Raw genomic sequence first — 18,044 nt, 5'->3', positions numbered from 1 at the left:
TAAGAGATGTACAATGGGCATACATACTGAATATGGTGGTCCTCTGTAGCTCAATCGGTAGAGCATGGCGCTTGTAACGCCAGGGTAGTGGCTTCGATCACCCATACGTGAAAATGTATGCACACATGACTGTAAGTCGCTTTGGATAAAAGTGTCTGCTAAATGGCATATTATTATTATTATTGTTATTTGGAGTTATGATTCATGAGAATACGTTTTTCTAAGGTTTTCCTAAATGTCCAAGATGGAGGAAAATGTATCCTGACAGACCTTATGGGTCCTTGAGGCATATTTGTTCAGCATGAGGAGAGACACCTACACAAAGTTTCAAAGTCTCTAGGTCAAATAGGAGCGGTGGATATTAGGGTTGAAGTGAGACTGCTTATAACAGTGCCACCTACAGGCCAATCAGTGCCATTATTTTCGACCAAGTTATTCATGTATCTAGTTTCGGCGTGCCAAATTAGAAAAAAAGTTACCAATCTACGCTTAAGAATAATAATGTTTCATTCGCTGTGAACCCCTAACATCTGCGTGTGTCCGCGTGCGTCCTCATACGCCATCGTGCGCATGTTGATTTAGTCTATCCCCACCAGATGTGATCATTACACACAGGTTAAAATACCAAAATCAACTGTGAATCAATTATATACATTTTAGGGCAGGTCAAAACACACATGAAACATTAATGGACATTTAGATAGCTAGCAGTTTGTCCTGGGAGATTAACACTGAATTGTTATTTTACCTGATATGCATATGGTCCTCTTTTTAGCTGGTTCCTTGTAGAATTTTGACCCAGAGTCGTATAGAATCGTGTTTCTCTACTCCCAACGATTAATCCACAGATAAAATGGGAAACCAAGTTAGTTTTTAGTTTGTTTTCTTTAATGAATCTCTCCTTGTTTGTCTTTCAAGCATCTACATGGGTTTGTATCTTCCTGATCTTCCTGGTCCTCTGTAGCTCAGCTGGTAGAGCACGGCGCTTGTAACGCCAAGGTAGTGGGTTCGATCCCCGGGACCACCCATACACAAAAAAAAAAAAAAAAAAAAAAAAAAAAAGTTATGCACGCATGACTGTAAGTCGCTTTGGATAAAAGCGTCTGCTAAATGGCATATTAAATCAAATAAGGAGGGGACTTGCATCATGTGGAGCATCTCAAATAGAAAAAAGTTCTATTTTTAGCACTTGGCTACACAGACAGTCCTTCATGCATGCCAGCGGTTATTATTATTGAATAACATGTAGTCAACTTACACACAGCTCTGACACACAGACTCTTGATTTGTTTAACACTTTTTTGGTTACTACATGATTCCATATGTGTTATTTAATAATTGTAATGTCTTGGCTATTATTCTACAATGTAGAAAATAGTAAAAAAAATAAAGAAAAACCCTGGAATGAGTATGTGTGTCCAAACTTTTGACTGGTACTGTATATTGATATGTAGGCTATGTGTGCCGTTTTTAAATGTATGTAGTTCTGTCCCTGAGCTGTCCTTGTTTATTAATGTTAATTATGTCATGTTTTATGTGGACCCCAGGAAGAGTAGCTGCTGCTTTCGCAACAGCTAACAGGGATCCTAATTAAATACCAAATGTATGTGTACATTTTTTTCACAACGCTCGCGTACGCAACGTGGCTGGTGTTGTTTGCTTGTGATGATCAATGATTTATAATATGGCTGGAAACGATTGGCTGGAGCAACGCAATAACGTTAAAACGACATATCCCATAGTTCCGCGCGGTAATTCGTAAGCGGAACAGGTTTCTGTTTCCGATGAGACGCCTGTCTATCCTATTGAAATTAGTAAATCGTATTGAAAATGGAAAACGTTTGCCTTGAAAGTTTAATCTTAAAGTTGCATGATGTTCAGGCCGTGAAATTCGGAACGTTCACGCTGAAGAGTGGAATAGCGTCGCCGATTTATTTTGATCTCAGAGTTATTGTTTCCTATCCATCTCTCATGAACCAGGTTGGTAAACACGTGCTTCCCATGAGTGGCACTGTATTGGAAACAACATCTACAGTATTTAGTCTGTTCGGAGGCAATCGAACCAAGACCAACTAGTTGTAAAATATGTATGTTATGAGTTTATGTTGGAGTTTGTTGGCGTTTGTTTTGTCTTTAGGTGTCAAGTTATCTTTACCAACGCGCCAAAGATGAGGACTTGAAATACAACTCACTGTGTGGTGTACCATACACTGCTCTGCCCCTGGCTACAATAATCTGCTCCAAACACGAGCTGCCTATGCTCATCAGAAGAAAAGAAGCCAAAGACTATGGTGCGATTTCATGACTGGTCAAATGTGATTATTCTCATTATGACAGTGTTTTTTGCTGCATCCCATCAGTTCAGTCAACAGTTAAAATGCTGTAGTCTAACACTTGCTAGTTAGCTACATTAGATTTCAGATCTCTCATATCAGACATCTATCATCTCTTGATTCTAGGAACTAAGAAGATTATAGAGGGGACCATTCACCTTGGAGACACGTGTCTGATCATCGAGGATGTAGTGACCAGCGGCAGCAGCGTCATGGAGACGGCCCTGGTGCTCCAGGCGGAGGGGTTAAAGGTCACTGACGCCATCGTGTTGATGGACAGGGAGCAGGGAGGTAGGGCCATGCTGGCCAAGAAGGGCATCACGCTCCACTCCGTCATCTCCATCTCCAAACTCCTCAATGTCCTGCTCCAGGCGGAGCGCATCGATTCTTCCACGGCCCAGAGCGTGCGCAGGTTCATCCAGGAGAACAACACTTACAAGCCCTCTGGGGAGGAGGAGAAGAACGGCTCGCCTACGGCTAAGAAGCCCAGCAAGCTGGCGGAGCTGAGCTATGGAAACAGGGCCCAGCTCCAAACCACACACCCTCTGGCCGCCCAGCTCTTCAGGCTGATGGAGGAGAAGAAGACCAACCTGTGTGTGTCGGCGGACGTGACAGGCTGCGAGGAGCTGCTGCAGCTGGCTGACTCTCTGGGGCCTCATATGTGCGTGCTGAAGACTCACGTGGACATCCTGCAGGACTTCAGCCCAGCATTCATCCAGTCCCTCAGAGACCTGGCCGTCAAACACAACTTCCTCATCTTTGAGGACCGCAAGTTTGCTGACATCGGGAACACGGTCAAGCACCAGTATGAAGGTGATTAGTGGGCACACTGATTTTGCATCGCCGTTTGCCCCAGGTGGGTGGAGATTTCACTTTAGGACCAAAAGAATGGTCTAAAATGTGCAATCTCCGCCCACCCAGGGCACCGAGCGATGCAAAACTAATGCACCCATTTTTTTAATGGATGCATGGTCTAACTCCAGCAAATAAGGGCCATTGTTTTACTGTATTTGTCCCCTAAACCTTTGAAACATGCTTTTGAATCCTAATCCATCCTAATGAATGCCTGGTTGCTAGTATTTCTAAGTCTCCTGACTGTTGTGTGTTTTCCTCTGTATTTTTCAGGTGGGCTCTACCAGATCTCCTCGTGGTCTCATATGGTGAATGCCCATGCGGTGCCAGGCCCTGGGGTGGTAGAGGGGCTCAGTGTGGTGGGCCTCCCACTGGACCGCGGCTGTCTCCTCATAGCTCAGATGAGCTCCCAGGGTTCCCTAGCAACAGGGAACTACACGCAGGCTGTGGTAAGCAAACGCTCCAGCCAGCTGTTCCTCAGTGAGAATGCCATGACAACAGAATGTTCTGTCCCTCTCTCTTACCTCCCACCACCCTCTGCAATGTGTCCCATGCAGGACATACTGTCACCTCGCAGGGCAACAGTGAAAGCCTGATACGTTTCAGTATGTTTTAATTATGTTTGCATACATAGTGTAATTTTTCCATTCCAAAATAGATGAATTCTTCCATCATCAGGCAGTTTAACTGAAGTACTAGTTGATTACCTTAATGTAATCCTTAATATTTCATCCTTGAGGATTTAATATGATTGTGTCTGTCATCCCTATAGGTGAAAATGGCTGAGGAGCACTCTGACTTTGTGTTTGGGTTCATCTCTGGCTCCAAGATCAGCAGCAAGCCTGAGTTCCTACATATGACTCCAGGGGTGCAGATGCAGTCAGGAGGTACTACATTCTCTACCTGCTAACCACATCATTCATCCTGTCCAGTGTTCTTTATGGTGTTTTACCAACAACATTCTCAGGCAATTTTCTTCCTGACATAATCTCTCCTTGCCACTAGATGGTGCTATTGTCCAAGAAATATAGACTGGATCATTTGTCATCTTGGTTGTGACTGTAATCGCACCCTATTACCTACATAGTGCACTGCTTTTGACCAGGGCCCTATGTAGGTAATAGGGTGCCATTTTGAATGCAGCCCTTGATTCCAGATATAACTGTAGGGTGGCGTTTTCTTCAGCACCACACTGTTCATTGATCATCTCCCTGCTTTCTTATTCAGGAGACGGTCTGGGGCAGCAGTACTCCAGTCCTGATGATGTGATCTGTAAAAAAGACTCTGACATCATCATCGTTGGCCGTGGTATCCTGGGGGCCTCTGATAGGGTGAAGGCTGCTGCAGAGTACAGAGAGGCAGGCTGGAACGCCTACGTCAAGAGACTCACCGCATCAAGCCAATGAAAAGTCAAACAATAGGGATGCGTCCCAAAGGGCACCCTTATTCCCTGTATAGTGCACTACTTTTGACTAGAGCCCTATGGGCCTTGGTCAAAAGTAGTACACTATATAGGGAATAGGGTGCCATTTGGGCTACAGGCAAAGACTAGAGCAGGCACCACATTGCTAATGTGAAACCATGATTATTCCCTCCAAACAGCTGCTGGGGCCTGTTCTTTCTCTTATAGCCACTTGTTATAACCCTTGCATGCGACAATGCTAATGTTTGGCAACAGGGACACATTTCAGGATTTTTTTCCCTCCATAGTGTTATTTTTATATGAGCATTTTGAAAAATGAAATGTAGGTTATTTGTGTTAACCAATAATATGGAGTTGTGAAATTAATTTAATAAATATATTTGCTGTAATTATCAATGTTCTTTGAAGTCACTATAAAAATCTCTAGCCTAGGATTCTGTTCCTTTGCATCAAGGGTGATTTCTACAGAAGAACACAGTGGATGCTAGGCATGCTATCTTTATTTTTCATTTGAGTCATTTAGCAGATGCTCTTATCCAGAGCGACTTACAGTTAGTGAGTGCATATATTTTTCATACTGGCCCACGTGGGAATCGAACCCACAACCCTGGCGTTGCAAGCGCCATGCTCTACCAACTGAGCTACAGGAGGCCATATGATGGATGACCGTTGAAAGATTCAGCTTACAAAACAAGCTGTATTGTGTATTTGTTCATCAACATTACAACAAACACGTGAGTTGTGTTCACAACAGTAGTTATGCAATGCCAATGTGTGATAAACCACTTTAGTCCATAGACCTCTATGGTTCTGGGTGATGTGCCAGCTGCTGTACCCTAATCGTTAATAAACAGTAAATATGCAGGGCTTGTTTCAGTTATGAGATCTACTTACTTTCTACTATTTGTGACATCAGGCATAGCCTAAATAACACACCCCAGTCTTTTTGGAAGGGAAGGTCTGATGTTGGGTATTAAAGGACCTAATTTGCAACTCACATGATATGGAAATATGTGTAAATGACATGGGAGTAGGAAGGCAGGTGGGTTTTCTGCTACCTTGAACACAGGTGAATGAAGCCACCTTTCAATGGCCTCATTCGCTACACGTTCAGCGCGAGCACAAAGGTCAACAAATCCTGACATCTCTTCGATTGGAGGGAGCACAACGCACTGTTGGTTTGCATAGAGAGGGAAGGGTTGGCTTTATAGAGAGGAGTTTAACTCATCTGCACTCCCCAGACTATTGTGTCAATATTGGATCTGAGCAACGCACCATGCGACAGGTGTCCGCTGGAGAATCCTCTCTCTCTTTAAAACCAACCTGGAAAAAAAAGTGAGAGAGTGAAGCTAAATGGAAGGATGGCCTACCATGTCAGGAGTATATATAGGCTACCTGCAACGGGCCACACGCATTCAGTGTTGCCTACAAGATGAGCACAATTTGCAGGTGTTACCGATCTAGTGCGTTTTCTAAAACCACTCACTTTTTTCGACAATAGATAGGCAATGGTAAGTTTCATCTCGGACAAATGTGTATGTAGGATTAAACAGTAACTTTTGCTACTTTCTTTCCAGGTGTGTGGATGGAGCAACATATGGAGAGTACAAACATGATAGTGTAGTCTAAGATCATCATCATATGTGGATTGATTTTCTGTATTTGCCTCACGTTGAGCCATACGCACAATACCTGAAGATGAAGTTTTGTTCGTTCGGCTCGCGTTAAGCAGGTACAGATTTTCTACAAAGCAGCAAGAGCAAGTTCATATTGTGACATATGTCGTTTATGCTGCTGTCCTGTGACAAATACTAACTTTTTGTACACTAAAATTATTATAGTCATACAACATTTCGTGTTTTGCATTCATTAGGCTATATTGAATATCTTATGTGGTTTGAACATTTGGGTTAATTTCCCTCTGAAGACAACGGATACAAAATATCGACCCCAATTTTTTAGCATGTGGATAATTTATATTGCTGTATGTATCGATAAAGTTTTCGTGACCATTTAAAAATGAGCGTTTTTTAGACATTTGCTCACTCAATATAACTTAGTATGCGCGTCTCTCCGTGGATTTTATGACTAGGTATTATACTTTTATTAGGCTACCTAGTACTGCCTTTAATTAAATGCCAGTAGGTTTTTCTTTATTGACATGGTCTAATGATGATAAAGTACCAGTTTTGTTAATCATTAACCAGCCAAAGAGCAGCCATCTGATATTGACCATCTGCTGTTTGGATCCTCATCTTCCTGGGATCTGCACCGATGTACAGGCTAGGCTACTATGTTACATTAACTATGACATTCATGGGTGTGTGGACTTTATTCCAATACATGGAGAATGTAGCCTATAAACTACAGCTCATCATAAATTCACCACACCATGATACAAACTTTTAAGCAGTGTTCTCTATTGCTCATGCATTGTAAAACATGTTGCATTTCAGTTTAGCACAGAGACATCATACACTACAGGTCTATCATTGTCTTGCATACATTTCAATCACTCTTCCAGTTTCCTCCTCAGACAGTATCAACTGTAGTACCCAGTCCCCCACCACCCAGATTATTGAAGGCTGTACCTCCGGTATCTGTATAGTTCCATTCTATTTTGAGCATAACTGCAGGAGACATTTGCATATCCAGCTTTCGTTGCGTGAAACAATAAACAGCAGGGTAAAAGCTTTCAAATGTCATTATTTCTGCTCTCATGTATCCCTATTTGACTAAGCTCCAGTAAATATTTGTTTAAAGTCAGATTAAGGGGATCTCACAGCCTGTATCCTGGTCACCTGCCCACGACAGTTCATGCTGCAGTTACACCCTAAACCTCCAAAATAACACCTCCTCAACTTACTCTACAGAGCAGTTATTGGCTCTGTAAAATATGTCAAACGTGTATTATTATTTATTAAGTCTTCAATCTTTCAGTCTTTCATAATGCAATAGGTACTTATCATTTATTATCTGTTCTGTTTTATGGATAAACGTGACTAGGACAACTAAAATGATTATTTGCCCTGTCTCAGCAACATATACAACAGTTTGGGTTGGTTCTCTCATAGGCTATTGTTCTAAAAAGTGAGTGTCAATAAAGTCTGACTTTTCAGCTATAAAATCAACCTTCTCTTAACCTGTTATATACTTTTGAGAGAATTATGTGTATGATAAAATAAACTCAGTTTTTTCCCCAATATTAATATTTCAACCTGTGGCTATAATAACATTTGGACAATTGTGTGTGTCTGTAGAAAAGCATGATTGCATTTGTGATGCCTGCTCAACTGCTACCTACTGCCTATGTGGAGGGCAAGCGTTGCCCGTGGGCTGTGTGCTGTTTCAAATGACAGTTAAAGAGGTTGCTAATGGTTATGTAAATGCCTGGGGGTTGTTTCTCCTGTAACTGCCTGGCTTTACCTGAGCAGTGAACACAGAGAATGGGGTGGGGTATGGTGAGGAGAGGGAGGTAGGGAGAGAACACAGGACTGCAGCACCTCTCTGGATGCGTCTGAAATGGCACCCTATTCCCTATATAGTGAACTACTTTTGACCAGAGCCCTATGGGTACCCTATATAGGGAATAGGTTGCCATTACGGACGCACACTTTCGCTGTCCTCGGGTAAAACCTGCCTGCCTGTTGTGGTTCACTCCGACCCAGAGCCAATCACAGAGCAGATGTCACCTGCATGAGCTGTCTGGTCCTGTTCAAATTTGTCCTTAGGAGGATTAGTTTCTATAGCAGCAGAGAGGGGAAAAAACACACAGGGAGCAGGTCATTTGGTCGTAGTCTGAGTGTGCATACTCACTGACTATTCAAATAGCACCAACTCACATTGACGCAGAAAACAAGATCTGTCCATTTACAACCTTATAGCCATTACTGGAACTGAGTTTAATTTAACGTAAAAAAGCAAAAAGAGAAATTTCCGATTCACATCAGACAAAATTGTATTGTATGTGTCACTTATCAACTACTGAGGTGTGTCTTCTCAAGGCAAGATTCTGAAGAAAGGTGCTACTACTGAATATTTGCACATGGTGAAATCAGTGTCTGATCAGGTACACTATATATACAAAAGTATGTGGACAGGCCACACAAGCTCACAGAACGGGACCGCCGAGTGCTGAAGCGCGTAAAAATCGTCTGTCCTCGGTTGCAACACTCACTACCGAGTTCCAAACTACCTCTGGAAACAACGTCAGCACAATAACTGTTCTTCGGGAGGTTCATGAAATGGGTTTCCATGGCCGAGCAGCCGCACACAAGCCTAAGATCACCATGCGCAATGACAAGCGTCAGCTGGAGTGGTGTAAAGCTCGCCGCCATTGGACTCTGGAGCAGTGGAAACGCGTTCTCTGGAGTGATGAATCACGCTTCACCATCTGGCAGTCTGACGGACAAATCTGGGTTTGGCGGATGCCAGGAGAATGCTACCTGCCACAATGCATAGTGCCAACTGTAAAGTTTGGTGGAGAAGGAATAATGGTCTGGGGCTGTTTTTCATGGTTGGGGCTAGGCCCGTTAGTTCCAGTGAAGAGAAATCTTAACACTACACCATACAATGACATTCTAGACGATTCTGTGCTTCCAACTTTGTAGCAACAGTTTGGGGAAGGCCCTTTCCTGTTTCAGCATGACAATGCCCCCGTGCACAAAGCAAGGTCCATACAGAAATGGTTTGTCGAGATCAGAGTGGAAGAACTTGAGTGACCTGCACAGAGCCCTGTCCTCAACCCCATCGAACACCTTTGGGATTAATTGGAACGCTGACTTCGAGCCAGGCCTAATCACCCAACATCAGTGCCCGACCTCACTAATGCGCTTGTGGCTGAATGGAAGCAAGTCCCCGCAGCAATGTTGCAACATCTAGTGGAAAGCCTTCTCAGAAGAGTGGAGGCTGTTATAGCAGCAAAGGGTGGACCAACTGCATATTAATGCCCATGATTTTGGAATGAGATGTTCGACGAGCAGGTGTTCATATACTTGTATGTAAAGCAGACATTTACAAGTTAAATAAGCCTGACTTACCATGTGATCTCAGGATGTGTATGGATATGTACTTGGTTCAAATATGTAAATAGCAGTCTTCTCTTAAATACTATATGCATTGCGTTTTTGTATGTTGTTTGAGTGGTTGACTTAAAGAGATCTGTGTCAATGTTGCCTCCCTGTATAAATACAAATAAAATAACTACAAAATACATTTGAAGGGCTACCTGAAACGATGAATTTGTGAATAAAAATGGAGCGTCATGATAAAAAAACATGTCTGTTTTCCAGAGCAATAGCAGCATCACTTCCTGACAATACATCAATGCTTATGCAACCTCCCTGACTGGGCTGGCTGGCTCTGTTACCATGGAGAAACTGGATCCTGAGAAACAGTCTGCCTCACTTACTCCACACAGTTATCACACACATATGCATGTTGTCCTATGGAAGGCTATTGATGTAAACAGAAAATTGTATTTAAAAAAACAAGTTGTCTCTATCCTGGTTAATCTCATATCACTCTATGGTTTATTCCCAAACAGTGCAAGATACAATGAACAGATACGAGAAAATGCTGGGAGGTAGAAAAAAAACAGATATTCAAATAATGTTGTTTGCTCTGGTTGCTGCCTGGCTGACTGGTTCTTCCAGCCTGCACCTCAGCCAGCTGTTTGCAGGTTAGGCTACTCAGAAGGGCAAACATTGTGCCAACATTGCTAAATGAAATGCTCAACCTGTTGAGGTGTGCTCTCTGGGCTAATGCATTACAGCAATGTATTATAAGGATGCTAGAACTACTGATGAGCAATTATGATATCTTATAGTGAGTAATAAGTGTATTAGAAGGCATTACTAATGCACTTGTAGGCATTATCTGTGTATGTATCATAGAAAGTTTTATTTCTTTGTGTTGTGTCTGTTTTTATCAGACACAAATAAGTTATTTCTTATAAAAAAGTTATTTGTACAAATGAATACAAACTATGCTGCTCTAGTCTAATGCACAATCAAAGAAACTAAAACACACAAAAATACTTTCCTGAAGCAACACTTGCGCTTGACCCCCCCACCCCCCTCAATTTTATTGAGGAAAATTGTAGTACTTACTATGCCTGTGATATGTGGTTGTCCCACCTAGCTATCTTAAGAATAATCCACTAACTGTAAGTCACTCTGGATAAGAGTGTCTGCTAAATGACTAAAATGTCAAATGCATCGGATCAGTTCATAGTTCACATTTCACAACATACTGTATTTTGTTTGGAAAAGGTCACCTTTCATGTATAAATGTACAAATGGTACAAACGATATTTCCATACTTAATTAGCAATATCCCTCTATCAGAGAGCAATGCGACCAGTTCAGAAGAATAGACTAGCCTATTGTACCACCACTGCAGAGAAGATAAAGATTGAAAGTCGAGTGTTGAGTTATGAGGCTGTAGGCTACTATAGGCCCTATGTTGTCAGATGCAAATAGGGAGAGCTACATTTCCCAGTGAAATGAGGCGTCAGCTGATGAGGTGACAAATCTAATCTATCCAATGGGGGATCAAAGGCCAGCAGCTGGGTGACTAGTGCTCTGTCACCGTGTCTCATTGTCCACCTGCCCCAAGCCAAACAAGGCCACACAGGTAAGACAGAACAATGGAACCAGCCCCACTCAAAGGGACTGCTGTACACACAAGCAATAAAGGATGTAGGCATACGTTTGGCCACACACAGAGACAGCAGCAAAGGGTGTAAATACAATAATAACACATTGCAGAGGAACCATCCAAGTCTGAAGTCTGATTATTTGTACATTTCCATCAGCAAATACAATATAGAATGCGTCCCAAATGGCACCCTGTTCGCTACATAGTGCCCTACTTTTGTCCAGGGCTCTGGTCAAAAGTAGTGCACTATATGGGCTCTGGTCAAACATAAGGAATAGGTGTCTTTTGGGACGCAAACAAAGACTAGAGCAGGCACCACATCGCTAATGTAAAAGCATATCCAGTACAACCTCACCTGACCGGACCATATGTTTCTGTGATATGTTGCCTCACTTCGAATGCATCGTCATCATATTTACCGGCTATTATCACCAGTCACTGTAATGAACTGTTATGCCACAAGATGTCACTACAGACAAGTATTACTCCAATTGACTTACATCACTAGGTTCCATTTGTGTTATTATACAGAGAATCCAGATCAAAAAGTTAAATTGCAATATCAAAGCGCCTTTTTGAAGATATGATACACATTCATAAGTCACTCATGCACATTCCACTTTGCATTCATAAGCCTCACAAAGGCACAGAAAAAATTCGGACCCATTGAAAATTCAGTAACTGACAAACACTCAAAACAACATTGTAAATGGCTGAGAAATTAGTGCTGCTAGAAACAAGTCAGAATCTTTCCTCATGATCCTTTCAGTTAATATGAGAATAGATTTGGTGGGGAAAACAACAGGTATTAAAAAGGTTATACATTTCAAAAGCTTTCTTTTGAACCTTATGAAGTACAAACATGATCCAACATTAAAGGATCTGAATTATTGATCATAAAATCTGTCTGTCTTCCCATGTTGAATCCTATGAAAGATGACAGTGATGCCATGTTGGGTGGGTGCTGTGCAGAGCCTGGGGTAGAGGTAGAGGCAGCCATACTTGTGGACTGAGGGAAGCATTGGTGCCCTTGTACCCACCACTGGGGTTAATCTCCCAGAATGCTGCCATTATCCCCAATTTCCAATCAAACTGTCGTGTCAGTGTGTTGCTATTGTGGTCGGCCGTCAGGCAGGCACAGGCCCTGGGTGCCATTTTGATGACTCAGTGGATCTAAGCCTCTAACAATGGGCCTCAGGAGCCTCCACAATGGTGTGGACTAATGCATGCTTTCAGCCCGCTGCTGCTGAGTATGCAAGGCTTGTGCGAAAGCGGCAATAAACAAGGGGCTTGGTAGTATAAAAACAGAAGTGGGGGCCTAGGACTCAACATTGTTACACTGGATCTGTCCCACCTCAGTACTGTCTGTAAGTATTCACACTACCTAGGTAGTACGTGAACATCTGATTCCTGTGCATTGGTGTACCAAGAAAGGGGATTGATGACATCCAATATGGGAGATATATATCTGAGATTTTTTATCTCATATTTCCCCAGTTCAAACTGAGAGCTCAACTCCTTTGAAAAAAAATGTGTGGTACGCACTTTGCTACGAAATCAATGTTCACTTTTATGTAGAGATACCAGAGCTCCCAGAGTGAAGCATTCCATTTTAGCCTAGTTTCCTCACCTCTGGTCTTCCTTGTCCCGTTTTGGTAGAGAGCAACCCCCACGGTGGAAATAGCAACCATGAACACTCAGCAAATGGAACAGATGGGGCAGTTCAAGATCACTGTCTGGGAGGAGGAGAACTTCCAGGGCAAGCGCTGTGAGTTCATGCTGGAGTGCCAGAACATCATGGAGAGGGGATTCCACAAGATCCGCTCCATCAAGGTCGAGAACGGACCGTAAGTCTCTCTTTGGATTTCTACTCTACTAGCCTACAGCCGAGGAGCTGTACTACATTATTAGCAGAGTAGTACTACATTACTATGACAGAGTAGTAGTACTACATTAAACCCATGGAGTTTGTTCAGTCAAGGAATGGTTTCGAGGTTTTTCAGGTAATTAGTTCTAGTTATGTTTGAGTAAGAAGTGAGAAATGTATTCAATATATAACATTCATTTCTAGCCCTAGTTCCTCTCAGAAGCTAATGTATACTTGAATATTAAATTCTACATTGCAGTTGTACTGTACTGGTGTGAACCGGCCCTCTAAGCAAAGCTGTGTCATTTCATTTGTTGTGATACTACAATACATGACAATGCTACATTTAATTATCATTATCATGTCCCTTAACACTGGACAGTCTGACTATAAAAGATGGAATCTCATAATGACTGTTATTTTCGATTCAATGATTTTGGCAAATTTCTTTGCAATATAGTTTACGTATGCTTTTTACATTGTTATGGACCAAATGTTATAGCTGAACACAATATGAGAGATCACCGATTGGTGTGAGTTATTAGCCTGAAATATAGCTTGTTGTTTTGTTTCTGACAGTCAGTCAAAGTCAGGCCATAGTTGTAATCTCCATTGAGTCCCAGCTGCCTGCCTAGTGTTCTGTTGCAGTGGCTGACTGATGATCTGATAATGGTCCAAAGGCGCAGCATGTGGTGTTTGCTTTGGCCCTTTGTCTTCTAATCAACAAAGCTCTCTCTGCCATGGGGCGTTGCGCTTTTGTTAACCAACCTGAATTTTCTCTCTTTCGTTCTCATTCCCTCTCTTTTTCTCTCTCCCTGCCTGTGTTTTAGCTGGTTGGGTTATGAGTACCCTGAGTTCCAGGGCCAGCAGTTTATCCTTGAGAAGGGAGACTATCCCCGTTACGAGGCTTGGAGCGGAAACAGCAGTTACAGAACCGAGCACATGCTTTCCTTCAGACCTATCAAGTGCGCTGTAAGTTCCTCCCACAGAAATGTGTCATTTCAAGAATAAAGAAAAGCATACATCTGAATCACATTTAGGAATGAAGCACAGGAATACTAATAATGTTTTATTGACGGTTAATAGATTCACACATGATTCTATAGTTTATATCGTATCATCATACACAACTCTCAAATCCATCTGTTTTGGATTTTTCTAAAAATATGAATGAAACTATATGTGAAACTAATCAAGGCTCATCTATCTCTATCAACAGAACCACAGTGACAGCAAGGTGACTCTGTATGAGTGTGAAGACTTCCAGGGACGCAAGTTCGAGATGTGCGATGACTACCCCTCTCTACAGGCTATGGGCTGGTGCAGCAAGGAGGTTCCCTCAATTAAAGTCAATTCCGGAGCGTAAGTCTCAAATCAAATCAAATTGTATTTGTCACATGCGTTGTAAACAACAGGTGTAGACTAACAGTTAAAGGCTTACTTACAGATCCTTTTCCAACAATGCAGAGTTAAAGATAAAATGTTAATTAAAACTATAAATAGTGACACGAGGAATAAATACACAGTGAATGATGAATAATGATAAGGAGCAAAAATAACATGTCTATTTACAGGGAGTACCAGTATCCCATTATATCTGCATCCTACATGCCTTCATATAGGGTTTCCCAAACTCGTTCCTGGTGGTTTTGTAGATTTCATAACAGCATAGGACTGCATCAGGGCACATATTATCTACAAAGCAGCCTCATCAGTATTTTGTTCATCTGAATAACATATGCCCTTCTCTTCACAGCTGGGTGGCCTATCAGTTCCCTGGTTACCGTGGTTACCAGTACATCCTGGAGAGAGACAGACACCAGGGAGAGTACAGACACTACAACGAGTACAGCACCCAGGCTCACACCAACCAGGTCCAGTCTATCCGCAGAATCCAGCACTAAATCCACCTGACACTATCCTCCAGCGGCTACCATGTACTGACCATGACATGTATTAAAATAGGCAATAAAGGCTTTATTCAAACTAAGGAAACAGCGCTTGTGGCAATTCCTTGCTTTTTTTTTTACTGCCTTTTCTTCATCAGAACATAGAGCTATCTGCTCAACAGCCTGTGGTAGATTCTTAACAACCCATCGCCAATGTGGCTAGTTATATACTCCAACACAAGTAAACCACAAAGGCATTTTATGATATGACAAATGCATCAACACATAACCCAGGGTATGTCTGTTAGGATAGGATGTATATTGTTCCTGTCAGAGTGTATCATATTTCCAATAAACAAGAGCACAAGATCACTATTGTTTCCACCATGTTGTGTTGTGTAGTTGCCTACCATGAAGCCTAACATACAGAGGAACATAAGAGGGTTTGGGAGCTAAACTGACTTCACTGGGGGATTCAATAGATCCACTCTCTTTTACTGTGGCATCAATCAAAAGAGCCATACCATTTTACCAAACGAAATCAACAATAAATGCCTCAAATATGCCCCTGGAGGCAGCTGTTTCAATCCCGAATTCCCCTCACTTTCTCTGCTATATCCCTGTACTCTATCTCCCCAGCTATATAAATATCATTGATCGTGTTCCCCTGCTCAGATGTTGCACCCATCAACCAATGGTTGCGTGCCACGTCATCGACCGTGAAGTCGGGAACCAGATTGCTATAACATATGATGTGGTTACCTGATACATAATATACCTATCCAGGCCTTGTAAGATCTGGCATACGTCAGCAACGTCTGAGCAGAGTGACACGACCATTGGGTGTGACGGCCACTGGATGTGTTCGAGCAGTAATGCTAACAGCCAATTTATGCTAGATTTTTTTTATGCTCTCAAATTTTGTAACAATGCCGAGGACTCTTATAGCTCCGCATTGACATGATTGGTTGACGGTAGGTGACGGTGGGAGGTCCTGTATAAACACAAACTCACTTCCTTCACAACAGCTCTGCGCTGCTCGGCGAAGCGTATATCACCGTAAATGCTGCATGGGCAATATAGAAGGAAGATTGAACATTAACGAAGCCGATTGTAAGAGAAAGTCGGCGAGTGAAGTCGGGGGAGGGGCATCTGCGACAGCCAAAAGTCAGACAGTGGTGATTTTCCAAGAGCAAGGCTCAGATCAACATGGCAGTGTCAACATGGCTGCTATTGTTAATTTTAAAAAAATCTTTATACATTTCGAAATAATATTTTCTATACCCCCAAATCACACACATTGTCACGATTTCCGCCAAAGTTGGTGCCTCTCCTTGTGCGGGCGGCTATCGGTGGTCGTCGTCACCGGCTTTCTAGCTGCCACCGATCTACGTTTCTTTTACTATGTTGTTTTGTCTTGATTGTACACACCTGGTTCCCATCACATTATGATTATTTCCCTATTTAACCCTCTGCTTCCCTCATGGTTTTGTGCCTGATTGTTCTATGTTTGGTGTTGTATACTGCTGTGAGCTGTTTTATTTCCCTGCGTGGAAATTAGATTTGTTGTTTTGCGAGTAAAGTTTGTTATTTACTCAGTTCTGTGTCCTGCGCCTGACTCCGACCTACCGCTGCACACTGACACCTGACAGAATCACGCACCACATATGGAGTCAGCAGGTGCACCCAGTCCTCCGGTACCGGTGGAGGAGCGCGTCCAGCAGCACACCATGGAGCGATGGGAGAGAGAGGGGTTTTCCACACCCCCATCAACTTCACCTCAAACCCCACCACTGTCCACCCCTTGGTCCATGGGACTTCGCACTGGACTTCAGGACCCTGGCTGCCAGCACGGGATTGAATGAGAGGGCCCTGATCGACCATTACCGGTGTAGTCTACGGGAGGACGTTCGTCGGGAGCTGGCCTGCAGGGACACCACCCTTACCCTCGACCAGCTGATGGATCTATCCATCCGGCTGGATAACCTGTTGGCCACCCACGGACGCTCGGATTGGGGTCCGTCCATTCCATCCCCCAGCACTTCCGAGTCTACACCTATGGAGCTCGGAGGTGCTGCTCGTAGGGTGACCAGAGGGGGGGCCGTTTCCTGCACCACCTGTGGCCGCAGAGGGCACACTGCTGGTCGGTGCTGGGGAGGTTCCCCAGGGAGTCGAGGCAGCAGGCAGGGCACTGGTGGATCATCCCAGGTGAGTAGGCACCTGACTCACCCAGAGCTCCCTGTTGATCACATGTATGTCTGCACAGAGTTTCCTGAGTTTTCCCCGCATTCCCAGCATAAGGTGTTAGTAGATTCAGGCACAGCTGGGAACTTTATTGACCTTGCATTTGCACTTAGATTAGGGATCCCTATTGTTCCTGTTGATGTGCCCTTTCCTGTCCATGCCTTAGATAGTTGTCCTTTAGGGTCGGGCCTGATTAGGGAGGTCACAGCTCCACTATGGATGATAACGCAGGAGGGTCATGAGGAGAGAATTAGTCTCTTCCTGATCGATTCTCCTGCGTTTCCTGTGGTGTTGGGGCTTCCCTGGTTGGCCCATCATGACCCCACTATTTAATGGCAACAGAGGGCTCTGAAGGGATGGTCACGTCAGTGCTCAGGGAGGTGTGTAGGTGTTTCCATCGGTGCAAATTCGGTGGAAAGTCCAAACCAGGTCTCCCCCATGCACATTCCCACCGACTATGCCGAATTGGCTCTCGCCTTCTGTAAAAAGATGGCGACTCAATTACCATCCCATCGACGGGGAGATTGTGCAATAAATCTCCAGGTAGACGCCACCAAAGCTCCGCCCCTGTGCTTTCTTTTCGAAGAAGCCCAGCCCGGCGGAGTGAAACTATGATGTGGGGGACCGGGAGCTGTTAGCTGTGGTCAAGGCTCTGAAGGCGTGGAGACATTGGCTTGAGGGGGCTAAACACCCTTTCCTCATTTGGATTGACCACCGCAATCTGGAGTACATCCGGGCGGCGAGGAGACTGAACCCTCGCCAGGCAAGGTGGGCCA

The 18,044-nt window shown here is 43.5% G+C and overlaps 2 protein-coding genes across 2 annotated transcripts; both read left to right on the top strand.

The window, feature by feature from the left end:
- The first annotated feature begins 1,774 nt into the window (after window positions 1–1,774).
- On the top strand, window positions 1,775–4,997 carry LOC311143699 (uridine 5'-monophosphate synthase-like). Its single transcript, XM_084179568.1, has 6 exons — window positions 1,775–1,980; window positions 2,138–2,291; window positions 2,460–3,146; window positions 3,459–3,634; window positions 3,958–4,072; window positions 4,413–4,997. The coding sequence occupies exons 1-6, from the start codon at window positions 1,831–1,833 to the stop codon at window positions 4,589–4,591; spliced, it is 1,461 nt and encodes a 486-aa protein (XP_084035694.1). The 5' UTR covers window positions 1,775–1,830; the 3' UTR covers window positions 4,592–4,997.
- Window positions 4,998–12,957: 7,960 nt separating this feature from the next.
- On the top strand, window positions 12,958–15,039 carry LOC311143687 (beta-crystallin A2-like; the record flags this gene model as incomplete). The annotated part of the gene is made up of 4 exons (XM_084179559.1): window positions 12,958–13,115; window positions 13,966–14,107; window positions 14,355–14,497; window positions 14,892–15,039. 4 exons carry the CDS (start codon window positions 12,958–12,960, stop codon window positions 15,037–15,039), a joined length of 591 nt encoding a protein of 196 aa, XP_084035685.1.
- Window positions 15,040–18,044: the final 3,005 nt, after the last annotated feature.

Source organism: Coregonus lavaretus (genome assembly GCF_964263955.1).
Source record: "Coregonus lavaretus genome assembly, chromosome: 16".
Taxonomy (NCBI): Eukaryota; Metazoa; Chordata; class Actinopteri; order Salmoniformes; family Salmonidae; genus Coregonus; species Coregonus lavaretus.
This window is presented reverse-complemented; position numbering and strand designations above follow the sequence as displayed.